This window comes from Lichenostomus cassidix, chromosome 12, assembly GCF_008360975.1.
Source record: "Lichenostomus cassidix isolate B80296 chromosome 12, HeHo_3.0, whole genome shotgun sequence".
NCBI lineage: Eukaryota > Metazoa > Chordata > Aves > Passeriformes > Meliphagidae > Lichenostomus > Lichenostomus cassidix.
This window is the reverse complement of record NC_139493.1, coordinates 7,048,448-7,065,258: the sequence shown is the minus strand read 5'-3', so window position 1 is coordinate 7,065,258 and position 16,811 is coordinate 7,048,448. Positions and strand designations below refer to the sequence as shown.

General features: G+C 38.7%; 1 protein-coding gene across 2 annotated transcripts; it reads left to right on the top strand.

Annotated features, from left to right (window-relative positions):
• Positions 1 to 2,603: 2,603 nt before the first annotated feature.
• Positions 2,604 to 16,603, top strand: CEP15 (centrosomal protein 15). 2 transcript variants are annotated; one of them, XM_085072415.1, is made up of 5 exons: positions 2,604 to 2,753; positions 4,319 to 4,400; positions 5,117 to 5,240; positions 9,975 to 10,049; positions 12,533 to 16,603. In XM_085072415.1, exons 1-5 carry the CDS (start codon positions 2,711 to 2,713, stop codon positions 12,674 to 12,676), a joined length of 468 nt encoding a protein of 155 aa, XP_084928541.1. In that variant the 5' UTR covers positions 2,604 to 2,710; the 3' UTR covers positions 12,677 to 16,603. The 2 variants fall into 2 exon arrangements, with proteins under 2 accessions (XP_084928541.1, XP_084928542.1); XM_085072416.1 differs by lacking the exon at positions 2,604 to 2,753 and adding an exon at positions 2,899 to 3,205.
• The last annotated feature ends 208 nt before the right edge of the window (positions 16,604 to 16,811 follow it).

Here is a 16,811-nt window from a genome sequence, read left to right as displayed (position 1 = left end):
GAAGTCCATTTTTTACCCTCCTAAGTTTGATACTTGATTAGCTCACTCCTGCTCTGAGAGGGCATTTCCTTGCATGCCTTTGCCTTTTAGCTTGTGAAACTTAAGAAGCTTCACAGAGGGCCTGTGCAGTTGACTGAAATCCTGCAGACAACCTCTACAGCTGATAGGAAGAACTGCCAGGAGCCAAGGTGATGGCCACAAGCTGCTCTGATGGGATTTCATGGCTCTCAGACTACCCCGTAGGCCTGCTGCATTTTACCAATGATATCACTCAACAAATGTTTATGAACAGATAGACCTCAGACCTCAAAGTGGATATTTAGCTACTGTACCAACAGAGGTGTGCTTCCAAAAGGTAAGGGAAAGAAGAACTGGAAAGCAAAAGCAGAAAAACCCCTAAAATATGTGCATTTCTTTAAAAAAGTTTTGAAGTGATTTCATATAAGAAAACTCCTTTCTTACATGTTTTCCCTTTGAAATACTGGTGTCTCGCAATCCCAATATATAAAAACATTTCCTTTTTTAAAAACTGACATATGGCAAAAATTGGTAGCAGTAAATAAGCGCACATAAAGCTAAATCGTGCCATCCTAAATGTTAGTAAAAGTGACAAAATAAAATACTATCTATATAAACTATGCACAGGTGTGTAGCATATTACAAGCAAAAAACATATCTTGCAATTATAAGCCCACAGTATTTATTTCACTTGTCTGTAATTACATTTTATACATGTTTGTTTAGTAATATCAATCCAAGACATCATTTTGAGGATATAATTAACTGCATGTTACAACAGAATGTGTTTGACTGGTCGTGTGTTGAAAGAGACAAAAATCTTTGTTAGCTGTATTTAAGTGCCACCTAGTGTCACAATCCACCAATTTCGCTCAGAAAACCTAAATTTCCAGAGCAAAATAAATTGCGGGGTTAAAAAAGACCTGGGGTCCCAATGCTCCCATTTCAGTGCTAACATTAAATCCTTAATTCATATGGGCAGTAAATGCAAAGCTCAGGGTCTCACTGGCAGATATCTAGTTTTTCAAAATTTTATAGCAGTGATCCAACAGTAAACTCATATAAAGATAGAGGTATCTAATGAAAACAGAATGTGTGGGGAAAAGGCTTTTTATAAAAATTATTAAAGGTGGGGTTCTTTTTCTGGAAGATGTACCACATAACTGGAAGCTGAGGTAGGGGCACACTTCACGTGACACACATGACCCCAGCCCAAACCAGCACATGGGAATTTCTGGCTGTTACCAGCACTAATTCTTTTTTCACTAAGTTTAAAGCTTATATTCTTGACAACTTCAAAACAATTTAGGATGAAATAAGAGTTTATAGCTCATTAGCTACGAACTTCACCCACTGTCACATAAGGCAGCCATTAGGAAATTATGGCTCCCATCCTGTCTCTGTTTCCGCAACACTGAACAATTGATAGTATCTGTAACTTAACTAAAATGCTTTTTGCCTTTTGATCACAAATGGCATCTATAATGGTCCACGTAAACCAAACTTCAATTTGTCTCTTTTCTTCCTGAAATTCATTAAATGCTACAAAGAAAGAAAGATTGCAGCCATTAGAGAGAGCTGGTGTAGCTCAAAGTAGAATATGCAAAAAACTTGGGCTTTCTGTTAAATTTAGTGAGACCGTAATCATTAGCTTTTCTCACCATTAGAAATGAGGACTGACACCTATGCCTCTGTGACATTTATTGGCAAGTCTTTAAATCACAATGATAAAAAAAAAATTAAAATAAGATTTTAAGTACTATTTATCCTGACTGCTACAATGAGGAAGGATAAGTTGACAAGTACATTAAAGAACTTCTACTTATGTCACGTAGTGAATTAATGTGACTTTGCTGCAGAAATATAAAATCAGAAAATGGGAAAAATAGAAAATATAAAGACACGAAAAATCACAAGAAACAGCTTCTGATCAGCAGTAAGAAAGGCTTGAGATGAGGTGTCTTGAACAAGGATCAGAGAATGATTAAATAGAAAACATTTAGGGAAGACAAGGACTTTCAGAGCAGCTTTTAGAAATCTGCAGCTGCACGTGTGCATAGATGTGTTGGGCACCAATAAAATGAAGAAAAAATACTTTTCACCTTTATCTGACTTGGAATTTTTTTGGTTTATGTTTTCTGTGAAGGACAAAACGTTCATGGGAAATAAAGAAGTGGATTAATTGTGCTTTTTATTTGAAGTACATTGTGATGTAAGTTTGCTTATTAAAGACCAGTTGCCCCAGGAACTCTTCGGCTTTGAGGCCAGGGAGGAATTTCGCTCTGGCATACGGGCAGGACCACACCAGAGGGTTTGGAAACCATGTGGAGAACCGGGCTGGCGCTTTTCCAGAACCGGGCGGTCTTCCAGGCCGGACATGGAAGGTTGTGCCTTGCACAGGGCAAGGAATTTTTGTTTTAAACGCAAACCCCAGCAGAACCCATGAGTGCTCCGGGCCGCGCGGGCTCTGTGAGGGCGAGCGCGGGCACGCGCCCCCCCCTCCCCTCAGCGCTCCCGCGCTCCCGCCCCGGGCCCTGATTGGCCCCGAGCCCTCCCGCTCCTCCAATCGCAGGGGCGCGGCCGATCCCGCCCCCGCCCGGTCCCGCCCACCGAGCCGGCGGCTCGGCTCCACCTTTCCGGCCGTCTCCATGGCAGCGGGGGGCGGGGGGTGTTTTAAGGCGTCCGGGAGACCATGGCGGGTGTTGCTTTTCTTTTCGGAGCCGGTGAGGCTAAAGGTAAACCAGCTAGTGTATTTGGTATTTTATTTTTATTTCCTGACTTATTGTCCTGCAATCATACGGGATGGAGCATAACAACGAGATCATAAATCCACCCCCTCCCCATTCCCAATGGTAGGGCTCAAGCGGTGCGCGGCCCCGCTGCGGCCGTGGCGCTCCCGCCCTGTCAGGGCCGCGGCGTGAGGCGGAGCGGCCGCGGGTTCTGAGCTGGGGGTGCCGCTCTCGGCCCCAGGAGCCTCCCTGGGGCTGCTGGAGATCTGCGGGCCGCCCGCGGAGGCTCATCCCGGGCTGCTTCAAGCCTTGGCTCGCTGCCCAGGGCAGCAGTGAGTGGAGCGGTTGCCCCACGATACAGCGGGCGGAGGATGGTCAGGCCGGTGCCGGTTTGTCACTCACGCTGGTGCTAGTTTATTGCTCCCGTTGTAAGCTTTAGGCACTCCTAAAGACAAGAGGTGCGTGCGGCGGGGTGCTCTGGCTTCTCCTGTCGCCAGTAAAGGTGTGTCGCAAAGGGCATGAAGTGCGCCGGCTGAGGGAAGGAGCACTGAAGGGATGTGCTCCGTGTTAAACAAGGTGCAGCATTAGCAGCAGCCCAGGTGGATAGAAGTATGTTCAGAGTGTGGTAAAACATGCGTCCCTAGAAGATGTGCCCCACCCTCAGCAGAGGCCACGTGTAAATCACTGGTTTCAGAGTTAGGTGTGACTTGTGACAGGGATGAGACCTTAACTAATGTTATATGGATGAGATCTTTCAGCTCTCCCTCCCTTTGACATTATGAACGTGTGATAAGTTATTTAATTTTACTTAATGTGACAGCAACGCAGGCACCTCTGAGGTGAAAAAAAATAGGCAAAACGTTTTCAGCCTTCTGAAAGGTGCTGTGGGATCTTTATTTGCGTCAATGGGCAGTTGATCTCCTTAACAGCTCAGGAAAAAACCAGTAAGTTCTAAACAATTTAAACTGTGTACTCCCTTATGTACTCAGTTATGGTGCTGAAAAGCTGAACTCAGGAAGGTAATTTTTCCAGCATTTGGACATTAAGCTTTAAGTAGCTTAAGTTTCCTGTAGTATCTTAAGTTATTTAGTTTAATCAAGTTACTTATTTTAATCATGCCTGTACTTAAACATATTTTCCCATGAGCAGGTCCCTGTATCTGTGAGAAGTAGTTTACAAGTATAACTTTGTGTTCAGGGCAACAAAGATAAAAGCCAGAAATCAGTAATTTAAACAGTAGTAGACAATTTATGCAAGCACAAAGAGTGTGTGTGGTTGTAAGCATCTGAAACTCAAGAAAACTTAATGCTAAATCTGAAACTGAAAAAAAAAATGCTTCTTTCATAAATTATTAGAATACAGTAGGATTTTCCTAAAACATATTGTGAACATTAGTAGTGTGAATGTATTCAAAGCATAATATAGCAATGTCTTATGGCAGGTTTTGTGTAGATAGCTGACATATAAATATAATGTGTGCAACTTTATAACCAGAATTGTTTAATACTGGAAAGTGTATGTTAATGTGCATCTTCAGAAGATTTTAACTTCACTTTGTTTTCCTTTCATAGAGTCCCAAAACCAGGGCAGACAACTGAAGATGTCATCCCATTTGGCTCAGGAAGTTCGCCTTGCTAGAAGACATGAGGAGATGTGAGTAACTGTGCTTTGCTTTGCAGCAGTTTGTGTTGGTCTTGTGAGATCTCCCTCCCTGCACACTACCCTTGGTGTCAGTGAGTCCGAGCTCTGCACAGCACAGTGGTGCTTCAGCAAGGGGCTGGAGTTCCAGGAGGTGGCACTCTTCCTTCAGGAACCATGGGAATTAGCATCCTTGCCTGCCGTTAACGGTATTTAGGTTGATGAGGTTTTTTGACTTCCAATGGTGGTACTGGTTTAAGAGCTCCATTGTTGACCTGTCACCATTAAATTCCTATTTGGGGAAGGTAATTGGATTCTCTCACTCAATGCCTCAATTATAGAATTGCTTCTTTGTTGCCCTGTAAACTCAAATTGTGAGGCAAATACAGTAATGATTCAGAAAAATTTGCTTTTCTTGTAACAACTAGCACTAGCCAATGAGCAAATGTAGTGCTGATCAAGTCACCCCGACTCACCCTGTCTTTCCTGTTCTGGGAGATTCAGTGTTTCCAAGCACCTCAGAATTTGAGGACTGCTAGTTGCAACATTATAGCTTCATATAAGCACAGCAGGTGATGCCTGCCTGTACCTTTTCCCTCCCCCAGCACACCCACCCTGCAGCCGGCTTAATTAGCCCCATAGTTTTGAGAAAACTGGGTAAGGTAAAAAGGTTATTTTCTAGCTCCTGAGCAAAATGTTCTACCCACTTAGCAAAATGTTTTCCTTTGTAGACTGTCTCAGAGATCAGAGCTGCTACAGCAGATGGAGACTTATCTAAGAGACAAAAAGACTAAAAAGACATGGCAAACTCAAGCAGCTGATGCAGCTCATAAAAGGAATGCAGCACTTTTAAATGTAAGTTTCTGCAACTACCAGGGACCGCATCGAAATGTCATGGTTATGTAGCTTAGATAATTATAAGAAAAAAAGAGAAGTGTTTGCTCTATAGTTGTCATTTGAATTCTCTTCTATATGGTTTACTCTTCTGGAACTTTACCAAAAAGTATTAAATGACAAGTCTTTATTATTCGATGGCATCACTACCTATTTCCCGTGCCCTTCTTACAAAAGCCTCCTGGTGGCAGCTGCTACTATGTATTTTTTTTTTTTAAGTACATGTAGAGATGTAACACATGGTAGTACATGTCTGCCTGAGAAAACTTAGGGGTCTGTCAGCACTCACAGCCCCTCTACGCTTTGATTCAAGACATGGGGCTGTGTTTGGAAATGGGCTGACCAGGGTGCAGTGTTTTTGGGCCAAGGGTAGGAGCTGTTCTCCCACTGTGGCTGTGTTAAGTTGTGGAAGAGGTTCTCAGTTTACAATTTTTCTCTAAAGAAGTGTAGAGTGACTTCCATCATTTTCCTTGCAAGTCTGCAAAAGCAGTGTTTGGTGTTTCTGGCTTTTCATAGGGGTGGCACCATTAAAAATGTTCGTAGCTGTTTTACATATCTGTTGTTATATTTAGGTAAGATTTTTTCCTAGGTAAATTCAGCTGACATTGGACAATGGGCAATTAAAAAGATCTCTGTCTGATAGCAGGGACTGGAATACTAAAAGGCTCCTCTGGACCCCCTAGCTCAGGCATCTGTGTTTGAAGAGATGCACTTGACCACTGACATGATGCATTTGAAAAGTGTTTGTCAGTTTTTCAGGAGACAGCAGAAAACTGAACCTCCTGTGCCTTTTCTTTAGCCTCCTACATATAAAGGGTCCATAATGCATGAATTGTGTTTATTGAAAAAGTGAATTTTACTATAGAAAATTACAAGATTAATTTGTGTCACCAGGATTTCTTAGGTTTTTATCATGCAGAGCCTAGTTCAGATTTAAATTTTTTACTTTTTGGGTGGATATAATTCTATTGCATTAGAGTTTGTATTCAAATGGGAGCAATATTTAGAGAGGGGCATACAAGGCAGAACAGTTAGTCAGGAATGCCTTTTTAACTGTTCTGTGACAAGGAAGATTTTTCAACTTCAACTAGTAAACTGGGGCATTCTGCTCTGGGGCAATAAACCCCCCTTTTACTGGGTATAGTAAGTGTAGGTGCTTCAGTGAAAGGCTAGGGACAAGTGGGTGGTTTGGTTATTTTTTCTGTAGCCCCTAATCCATTGATTTAGAAATTTCAGCCATTATGACTCTCATTTTCCATATGAATTTTAAGTTAGATTTTTACTTCATAAATATAGGGCTTTATAAATTATTTGCGTTTATGAATGCATTCTCACTTTACATGTGCAGGCAAACACAATAAATGCAGTGTATATTTCTTCATCCTGAAGGCTTTATTGTATTGGAAATGTTAACAATAGCTCAGACATATACAGAGTGTAAATATTTCTGCAGTTAAACAGATATTTGCTATCTTCTGTCACTTCCTCAAAATTGTTCCTTTCAAGTGTCAAAAATGTTGGTGTTTGTACAGAAAAAAAGCAAAAACATATGTATCAAAACAAATTCTGTTGCAGGATAAAGTAGCATAAATCAATTTAAATCTATTAATTTTATCCTAGTTTTAACAAGCGTGCACTCCTGCAGATGCTTTTTGATAACAGAAGAAAACAGGAAAGAATATCTATGCAGCATAATATATGAGAAGCTTGAAAACAAGACTGATTAATGTGCCAGCTTCAGAATATTGTTCCTGATACCAGGCACTGTACATTTCACAGTTACCATGTGGAGAGTTGTTGATTTGGCCTACTCAAAAATACATGGACATGACGAAGTGTTATTTTTTTATTTGCATTTCTGGTTTTCTGCATGTAAGCAAAATCAGTTGTTTTCAGTAATAGATCGTAGCAAAAGACATTTTTCTTTCTCTGTGCTAGTTGGTATTTATGCGCAGGAAATATTTCAAAATTAATTTAAATTCTAATCAGTAGGAAGCAAGGAGCTAACCTTTTTTTTTTTTTAATTGAAATTTTGACATTATAAGCATTTGTTCAGCATTTTAGCATAATTATCAGAGTATTTTCCTCGATGTCTTTAGAGGGAGACTGCAGATTAGGGAAATCTGTATCATTTGGTGCTTATATAATGTTGTCGTAATAAAAGCAGAAATTAGACTAGTATTTGTAATCTAATTTATGACATTTGTTTCTCAGTGATATTTCTTGTGTTTAGAAATATGTATTACTGTGCAACAGCTTGTAACATGAAATAGAAAAGAAAGAATATGCTATATAGTAATTAGTACTGGAAAGGTAATTTAGAACAAATTTGCTTTCCTTCCCAGGCTTGCAATTCCAGAATTATTTAAGTGGGATTCTGCCAGACTGATATCAATATAAGTGACAGCTGAATTTGGTCCCCTAAAAGCAATGCATGTGTCATGCATTCCATTTTACCTCTGGGGAAGGGTCTTGAATTGTTTGTGTTCCAGTCCTTGTGGTTTTAGGGGAAGCACAGTAAGATGCTCTCTTTTTTTCAGTACTGTGACATATCAGATTAGCTGGGTTTTTTTCCAAAGAAGTTTATACTGCTGATGTTTTTATTTTTATATTGATGACAAGGATTTATTTTTCCTACAAAGCTTACCAGTTGTGTAGACACATAAGAAGTGCCATCTAATCTTTCAGTAGTTCCAGTTATTTTCTAAAGCATGCTACACCTTCCAGCAAAAATTTCTTTCACTGTCTGTCATTAAATCAGTATTCTGAATGACAATAGACTGCACAACACAAACTGGAGTGAGCAACGAAAAGACACGTCCAATATCTAGGCTATGCCAAAGTGACCTTCTCTACTAAACATATATGCACAACTGCTGTCTCCTTTCTTGCCTGAAAGACACTCATTTCCTATCACCATAAACATTCCAATGACTTGGCTAGGTCTATAAAGAAATAATGATTGATATTCTTCCTTCCTCTTACAATTCCTACAGTAATTAGGAAGAAGGAATCAGAAAGCAGGAAAATCCTGTGGGTGAATATGAGATGAACATTACTGAATGATCCTTTATTTAGTATGGTTCATTATGGTGGTAACTTCTCCAGACTTGGCCTGAGCCATTCTGATATGAGCTTTGGTGCTGTTTGTGTGTATCTGTTTTAAGTATGTGCAACAGAGAAATTCCTTGCTTAAGTCACTTAAATCTGTGTTGACCTCTGTTATTTTGACATCCTGATTTCAAATGGCTTCTGTCCTTTCTCATGTTCCCTCTTTATGTTTATCACATTGGTCTTTTCTTACCTGAGAAGGGGCAGCTATTTGCTACTTCTGAAAATTTGGATAAATCTGAGACTTAGTTTACTCTTTCTCAGATATCCTTTAGCTTCCAACAGCAGTATGGATTTTGCTATAGAAAAGGGAGGAACAGTTGTGCTTGGATTAGGTTTGTAATTACATACAAGAGAATACTGTAAAAGGAATTATTGAAATAAAATAAGAACACTGAATTGAACAAACTGACTCTATTTGTGTCACTAAGTTGAACTTCAGCTGACAGTAAGGATGTTTTTTTGCTTTTATTAATCATACTCTACTAAACTAAACTTGAGTTGAGCACTGTTTACTTATTGATGTATTCAGACTGGCTATTATTCAATACGAGTAATCATGTTTGGTCTCTCTTGTGGATATGCTCCTCCAGAATCTCACTCTTCTTTTCAGCAGCAGTGGTGGTGAATATTTGGGAAGTCCCTTTGGGGAATTTCCTCTCTCATTTAGTTTTTCTGTTGTACTCTTCACACCCGCTCTCTGCTCCCAACTCTGCCATCTGCTATACTTTCTTTCCCCCTCCACTCTGTTCAGCTTTGGCTTCTTCACACCCCACTCCCACGTCCCTTTCTGTCTCTCTTCATCTGCCCACCACTCAATCTCTTCAATGTTTGGGTATGGAACTAAGCCCACAAGAACGGGTCAGAACTTTAGAGGGGGAGGGTGGTTAGTTTGGGGGCATGCTTTGATTTGTTTGTTGCTGTTGGTTTTTTTGGTTGTTTCTTTTTTAAAATATTTATTTGGGCCTCTGTGAATCCAGCACACATCCACTGGACAAGCAGAAACCCAAATACTGTTGGGTTTTTTTTTTAAGAAAACTATGTGAGGTGCATTGTCATCCAAGTTTGTCTGGTGAACAGCTTGCTGCAGCTCTACATTTTTGTGCACATGTTATGCATGCATATTAGCAAGTCATCTTTGTCTTGAGAAGTAAAGATCTTGCACATAATTTGCCTAGTTACTTTACAGTTACAGTAGCTATAATACATACTTCAGTCTCATGCAGCACAGAAAAGGATGTTCTGTTGCCCTCTATTTCCTTAAGTTTTCTAGAACAGAATTTAACTGATTTGCCCCAGTGTCCAGAAAGAATAGCAGTGTTTTACAGCAGAAGTCTTGGTTGTGAAACATACTCTTGTAGGAAAAAGGTGCAGCAAACGTATTTAGCAGCTGTAGGGTGTTAGTCTAAGTAATACAAGTTGTATTTCAGAATGACTAAACAAAGATTTGAACTTCAGTGTTATTATTTGAATGCTGTTTAGCTGTAATGGGTTTATTTAGTTAATTTAAGTGTCTTTATGTGTGTGTTTTCCTTCTAAAATTCCCAATGCGTGTTTTTAAAATGTACTTTGCCTGTGTTTTAGGATATAGAAGCATCACAAAAAAGGCTGCAAGAAAGAGCACATTTACTTCCACATCCCGATACTGTTAAGTTAGAAGTAAGTCCTAGAACTCTGTCTTTTCATTTGCTGTTTACCAAATATTTTGCTTTTTTTTTTCCCTGAAGCATGTTCTTAAAGTGAAAATAATTGATTTTAAAATCCAGTGACTGGTATAGCCAAAGGCCTGTGTACTGTGTAGCAAGCTGAACCTAAATTCTGGGGCAAGGTCCCTAGATTCTGGAGCATTCTGGTGGAAATATTTAGCAGCTTCCAGATCTATACACACTTCTATTTAAAAATGAAGTCAAATATAAAAAAATAATATAGTGAATATCAGAGGATTACTGTGTTTACTATGTTAGAGCTGCTTAGTTTGTTTTGTATGGTCAGCCCGTTCTCAGTTTGCCACAGATTGTCATCTTTACATTTCAGGGTCAACAGTTTATCAGCATGAACAGAGAAAATTTCACATCAGTTAGAGTTGTATGGAAGCGTAATGAAAAGTACTGCAGCAGGAACACTCGATGGTTGTTTTTTCCTTTTCAACCTGCTGTTCCTAAATCATTACTTAAAAATATTGAGCAGTCAGATTCCCATTTGCCTCTTGCCCCAGTGGGTTCTGTGCTGTGTGGTGCCTTGGGAGCAGAGTGTCCCAGGCTGGTTTGGGTGCTGGGGCCCTGTCAGAGCAGGGCGAAGGGCCAGGTTTCAGCACTGTCAGCTGTGAGGAGAGCTGTATTGTACCTCAGCTTCACACCTGCTGGGCAAGTGTTGTCGTGCTTAGGCTAGTACTTAAAGGAGAGACATCACTTCTTGTTCTGGTTACTGTTCAAAGTTTTCATCTGTCATTGCATTTTGTAAATAGCCTACTGTGACTGTGACAGGGTGTACACTGAAAGCTCCTTCAGTGGCTTTTTTCATTATTTTTAGACATTTTAGGCAAAAGGGTACATTTTTTCCTGAATACTTGTACATTTTGAATGATGCTAAGGCAGATGCCAACCTACTAATATTAAACCTGTTTTGACTGTGTTCAGAAGTAGTTTTAGACTCTTCAAGGACTTTTGAGATACCTCTAGAGTTCTTTGGGTCAGTTAGTCCTGTGGTAGGTGTTAAGCTGCTTGTGGCATGTCGAGTGAACTCTGCACAAATTGGAGGCTGCAGAGTGATTCCTCGTGGCTGCAGAATGTCTGCACACTGCAGCAGCGGTGAAATTTTGGAGAGAGCAGAGTTACTATTTGAAGGAGAAGAACCTATTTCAGCTTTTTTTTTTTTTTTTATGCTTCTAGAGAAGAGTGCTATAAATAGTGGAAAAAGAAAACTTTCTTTCATGGTACAAAATTCTTGTGCGTGCTTTGTTCCAAAACACTTCTGAGCATATTTCACTCAGCCATATATGTGTCTGTATTAATATACTCTGAAAGTTATGGCTATAATGGATCCCCAGCTTGCTGAGTCGGAGTAGTTTTGTGTGACAGCACATATGCTTGTCAAAAAAGATTCTTTGAGTAAATCTGTTGAAGAAAATATTTTTGTAAATCTGCAAGAGCCATAGTTATATCTGAGTTACATGTAAGGATCAAAATGATTAGCCAGGAATCTAGTACTCTGCAGGGAGATCTTCAGTTTTATGCTACATTTCTCCTTCATTGTATACTTAAGTAAAGGAAAAAGGCACATTACATATGTATCATAACTGTTGTCTATTGCAAAATCACATTTTTCTGACAGGACCTCAATGGCAAAATATACTTACATTGGTGGATAGATCAAAGTGTTATCTTAACACAGTTCTTAAGATAACATTATTTTGTGGGGAAAGAATGATACCTGGCACTTAAAATTTTCCTGAAAATCCTATGAACAAAGCTATTCTTAGGATATCAAAACAAAAACAATGAATTCTGAATAACACAGATAAATAATATGTTAGTTTATTACTCAGAGGCACAGTGTAAAGAGGAAGGTTAAGATGATCCACAGTGATTCTCCTAGACCACAGGCTAAATACACAGCACTTAAAAAAATTCTTTTTATTTGTGATCCAAATACTGCACATGATTATTTTGTCAGTGAGTTAAGTCTAAAATTTTACTCAAGTATTGTGAACTATAGTACTGTAAACTTTTCTAGGTTAATCAATTTGCATTGGGAAATGTGCACCTTTCTTTTCTAACATTTTTTTTCCACTGCAGAATTAAATTCCAATAGCATACATACTTAATATAAAAGCTACTTTTGGAAAAGTGTGTTATCACGGAACATAGTTTATTAAAGGTACTGTAGGGTCTAAACTGATGTGTTGCTTACCACAAGAGGGCATATTCAGTCACTTCACAGTTCATCCTGCAGAATGAAATATCTCCATGCTGATATTTTGTATCATACAAGAGATTTGAAATTTCATATATAAGTACATTGTTCTTTTCTGAATTGCTTTACTCTTAAAATAAGATTGGATAATGCATTGCATATCTGTATTGTTTTAAACTGGCTGACACAGGTTTTGAAATTAAGTTTATTTGTTCTTATATCTTTCTCAGACTCTCTATTTGGCATCAATAAAAGAATCTCTTCCCAAGTGGGAAGAGTTTCTTTTAGGAAGAGCAGAAGTTCCTATTGGCTTTAAGAAAACGAAAGCTACAAAGCAGAATATAAACTACCCAGAAGAAGATTCACAAAAATAAACATTCTAGTTTCATTTTGTTTTGAAATTTATCACTTAAGCAGAGAAGATCATCCAGATGGGGCAAAACAATATCATGCCATTAAACTGAAATGTAAATAATTTAAATGAAAATTAATTACATTGGATAATTTTATTCCATTGTTGCATTGTGTGCAATTCCTTATTTTTGTTCTGTATTAGAGAAGCAATCCTCAAACAGGCTTTTAGGATCAAGATTGAGAAATGTTGGTGTATAGATTTCCACCAAGGCAATTGGGTTTTCAGTATGAGAAGAGTTTTATGTTATTTTTAATCCTCTGCTTCTACATATAAGTGCGATAAGTAAAGACAGATTCTTGCATTATCTTTCTTCACTTCAGTCATCTGTGCTGCATGCCTGCTCGTGGATGAGGGAGAAAGGAGGAATTTACTGTTAGCAGGAAAGGCAGACTGTGCATCAGAGTAGCCTTGGTTTAGCACCAGGAATCTGTGTAAAAACCTTCATGAGAGCAGTTGTAGAAGGAACAAACTTGAATTTCTGCTTCATGTTTTCCCTGATTTTTGTCATTGCCACTTTCATCACTTCTACACCTCACTTCAGGCTGCTTTTCCCAACCTCCTTCTGCCTACACTGTATTTCCTGTCTAATGGGTGGGCAAACAAATCTCTAGGGCTTTTTTGCTACTTCTGGGCTGCTCTTAATGCTATTTTCTTTCTGCTGATATAATCTACAAGTGAAAACTTTTTCTGAGACATGAAAAGTTTGAAAGAAGCAAACTGAAAGGTAACTGGCAGTGGCTGTCCAAAACCAAAGCATATACAAAAGCTGAGGACATAATATTTTCATTTTCAGACATTGAACAGCTTTTCAGCATCCTCCTACAGAGGTGCAGTATCAGTGAGTTTTAATTGTACTGGGCTAACTGGGTATGAAAAATTCACTGGTACAGAACTTCTAAAAGTGTCAGTTCAGTGGAATATCCTCCCTGATGCGTGACATGGCCTGCAGAAAATTAATCTCCTAAGCAAAAGCAGCCTAGAAAATATTAATTTCTTCTATTATTGAGAACCTGGACTTGAGTCAATATACTGTTAAAATTTAATCTCCTGCAAAACATAATTCCACCCCCAACCTGGAAGTAGTAGAAAAAAATATTTACCTCTGCCAGTGTCTGAGGATATGAAAATGTAATGATTGCAAATATTGCTAGGTTACTAGTTATCTGAGCTATGCATCTTCGTACTATAGAGACCCCACTATTGAAAAAAATTATATCCTTATGTAGCATGAAGAATCACTGACACAATAAAATCAGAACTTTAGGTGCAATATAAAATTTTTTTTTTTTTTTCCTCAGGAATATTAAGAGTTCATTTAAAACTTTTTCTATTGAAGTGTCCATTAAACTGATAAGTTTTTACAGAAACTGCCATCTTAGAATTATCCTGTTGAGTGGGTGTTGGTGTTTGTAACAATAACGTTGTTTTCATAATATGTGATGGCAGATTAGCACGCTTCTCTGCAGTGTTGTTAACAGTTGTAATTAAGGAATAAACAGTAAAGGGTGTCAGTCCGATGACAATTTCATCTATAGTGTCACAATACAAAATGTCACAAAATATTAGAACTGTTATATAACTACAAAAATATCAAATTAGGCTTTCATCTTACAAGCTGAGAGCTTAAAAAAAACCTGGCATAGAGACCATTGCAATTTTATACCTACTCAGTGTTCTGTCACAAAGACAACTTGGTAATATTTTCTTCTGTAAACTCACAATGTGATTCTCAGTCTGATTTAGCGGGAATGTGTATGGATCTTACAGTTGTAGAGCTCACATTTAAACAGCAAATAATTGGAACCGGTTGAGCAGACAAGAAGGGAAAACCTATTACACATGATGCTCAGAATGAAGGGATGCATGAGCAGTTAGTTGCTAACAAAGACTGGGATTCATCCCGTTCTTTGCATCCAAAGGGAAATCACTTAAACTAAAATTTGGGCCCCTAAGTTCTTTATACGTGCGAATAATCAGGGTCTTTATCTCTTTCGACTCCGCCTAACCACTGGGACACAATGCAGATGCTCACTATCTCCTTGCCCTTGTGATTTCCCCTGGAAGGAGATCTAAGTGTGGACACTGAGGGCATGGCAGCTCAATGGCTGAGGGTTTGGCAATGTGCATGAAAGGCACCTGCAAGCAGGGTTAGAGTAGTTAACCATGCTGCAGTTGGGTGCTCGCATAGTGTGCCTGAGAGTAAAATGAAATTATCTTCAAAAAAGGAATTTAATTATTTTTCCTACAGCATAACTTTAGAAGCAGTAGGACAACTAGTGCAAGGAAAACTGTATAGGAACATGTTCAGAAAAGGAAAAACTGAATGAAGAGAAACATTTAAAGCAGGAATGTGTGTAGGTGACTGCGCTCAGAGGCAAGGGCCTTCATGTTGGCCTGTGGTTTGAAACAAATAAGTGCAATTGCCTGTGACTGTGAAACAGCACAGCAATAAGGGCAGGGGTGACACAGCAGGGCCACCAAGGTACAGGAACAAGTGTCTCCTGAGTTGGGGCACACAGTGGCAGGGAACGTAATTATATGGTATCTCTTGTTCTGCTTAGGTTTGCTGAGTTTAATGTACCATGGCCAGGCTACCTTGTTACTTGCCCTTTTGTAGAAACTGATCAGCAGATATTAAACTTTAGTGACCTTAAAAAAATTAATAATCCCCCAAACTAATTTATACTGATATGATTTAATATTGGTCTCCTGTGAGATCTTGAATGGGTATTCTTCACCGAGTCAAGTCAGTTACCTCAAACATATCAATTCTATGTAGTTATACCCCATCTTATCCCAAGCTTTTATATATATAAAAATATAAAATATAGATATTACATCATATATATCTTCTGTAATTTCCTACCCATCCTGAGTAAATGGTTTTTCTCTCAAAAAACCCACCACAACCCCCCCAAAAAAAAACAAACAAAAAAAAGAAAACTAAACAAGAAGAAAACAAACACAAAAAAACCCAACAAACAAACCAAAGTTGTTACTCTATAGTCTGGACTTGCTGCTTTCCCATTTGTGTTACAATGTATTTATAAATAAGCTGCAGTGGTCTTAGAAGCCTGTTGCTTCTTGTGCTTTTCTGGTGGGTGGGGGACAACAATTGAATGATGAGCAGTGAGGAAGCCCAAAGGTTTTGCCTGATTGAAAGTTAATCCTGGAGTATCTTGCAAGAAGAAATAATTAATCATACTTTTCTAGGTTAATGCACAGATGAGTAACCCCAATACTAACCCAGGAGCACAGCCTGTTCACCCATCTTGTCACCTCTACCATCACATTCCCAAGCTTTTTACTTTCTCAGTTATTCTGGCTGTGGGGGCAGGAGCAGAAGGCATGTTACTTTTCCCTAGGAAAAGAAATTTCTTACTCTGCAGAATCTTTCACAAGCCTATTAATTTAATTCGAGAGTACATTTGAAATAGTAAGTTGGTTTAAACACATGATATTTGACACTGTGGTATCCTCTTGATTGTATTTATTCAGGGTCATGTTTTCATAGAAGTTGGAAGCTAATTTTTAGGCTGAGCTTATAGTTCTTCATTTCTCCCTTTTTCATTCACACAGAACAGGTTGGGGATGTAGATGCTCAGTTTAAGCTTGATACTGAAAAATAAGAAAACCAAATTTAAAATGGAATGTACTTTTAGAGGTTATGTCTGAAAGAAAACATTATCTACTCCATAATGGTAATTTTCATAATATTTTAATAGTTGTGTTCAGATACAACTTGACCTTAAATATCACCCCAAATGCAAGCTGTTTTAACATATTTGTAATGCTAAGGTCTTCATTACTGTGATATTCTGTTTGCTCAAGGATTATAATCCATGGATATACTGTGTTATAGTTGAAATAAAGCTTTGATCCTGTAGTAACTGCCTCTTGGATCTCAGTGTTGCATTGCATGTATGAGTTGGATATAAGTTGGTACCTGCTGCAGCCAAGTGTAAACAGCGAGTAGGCCAGTGATAAAAACTTTGCTTAGGTATGGTGTTTATTTTCCTCTGACTCTGATATGAAATATTTGTCTGCTGAGTGAAGATTAAAATATCAGAAGTTTACTGATACTGGCTGAAAAA

Coding starts and splice junctions, on each gene's coding strand:
- CEP15 (XM_085072415.1), top strand. CDS start 2,711: ATGGCGGGTGTTGCTTTTCTTTTCGGAGCCGGTGAGGCTAAAG. Junction 4,401..5,116: donor GCTAGAAGACATGAGGAGAT/GTGAGTAACTGT, acceptor TTTCCTTTGTAG/ACTGTCTCAGAGATCAGAGC. Junction 10,050..12,532: donor CCGATACTGTTAAGTTAGAA/GTAAGTCCTAGA, acceptor TATCTTTCTCAG/ACTCTCTATTTGGCATCAAT.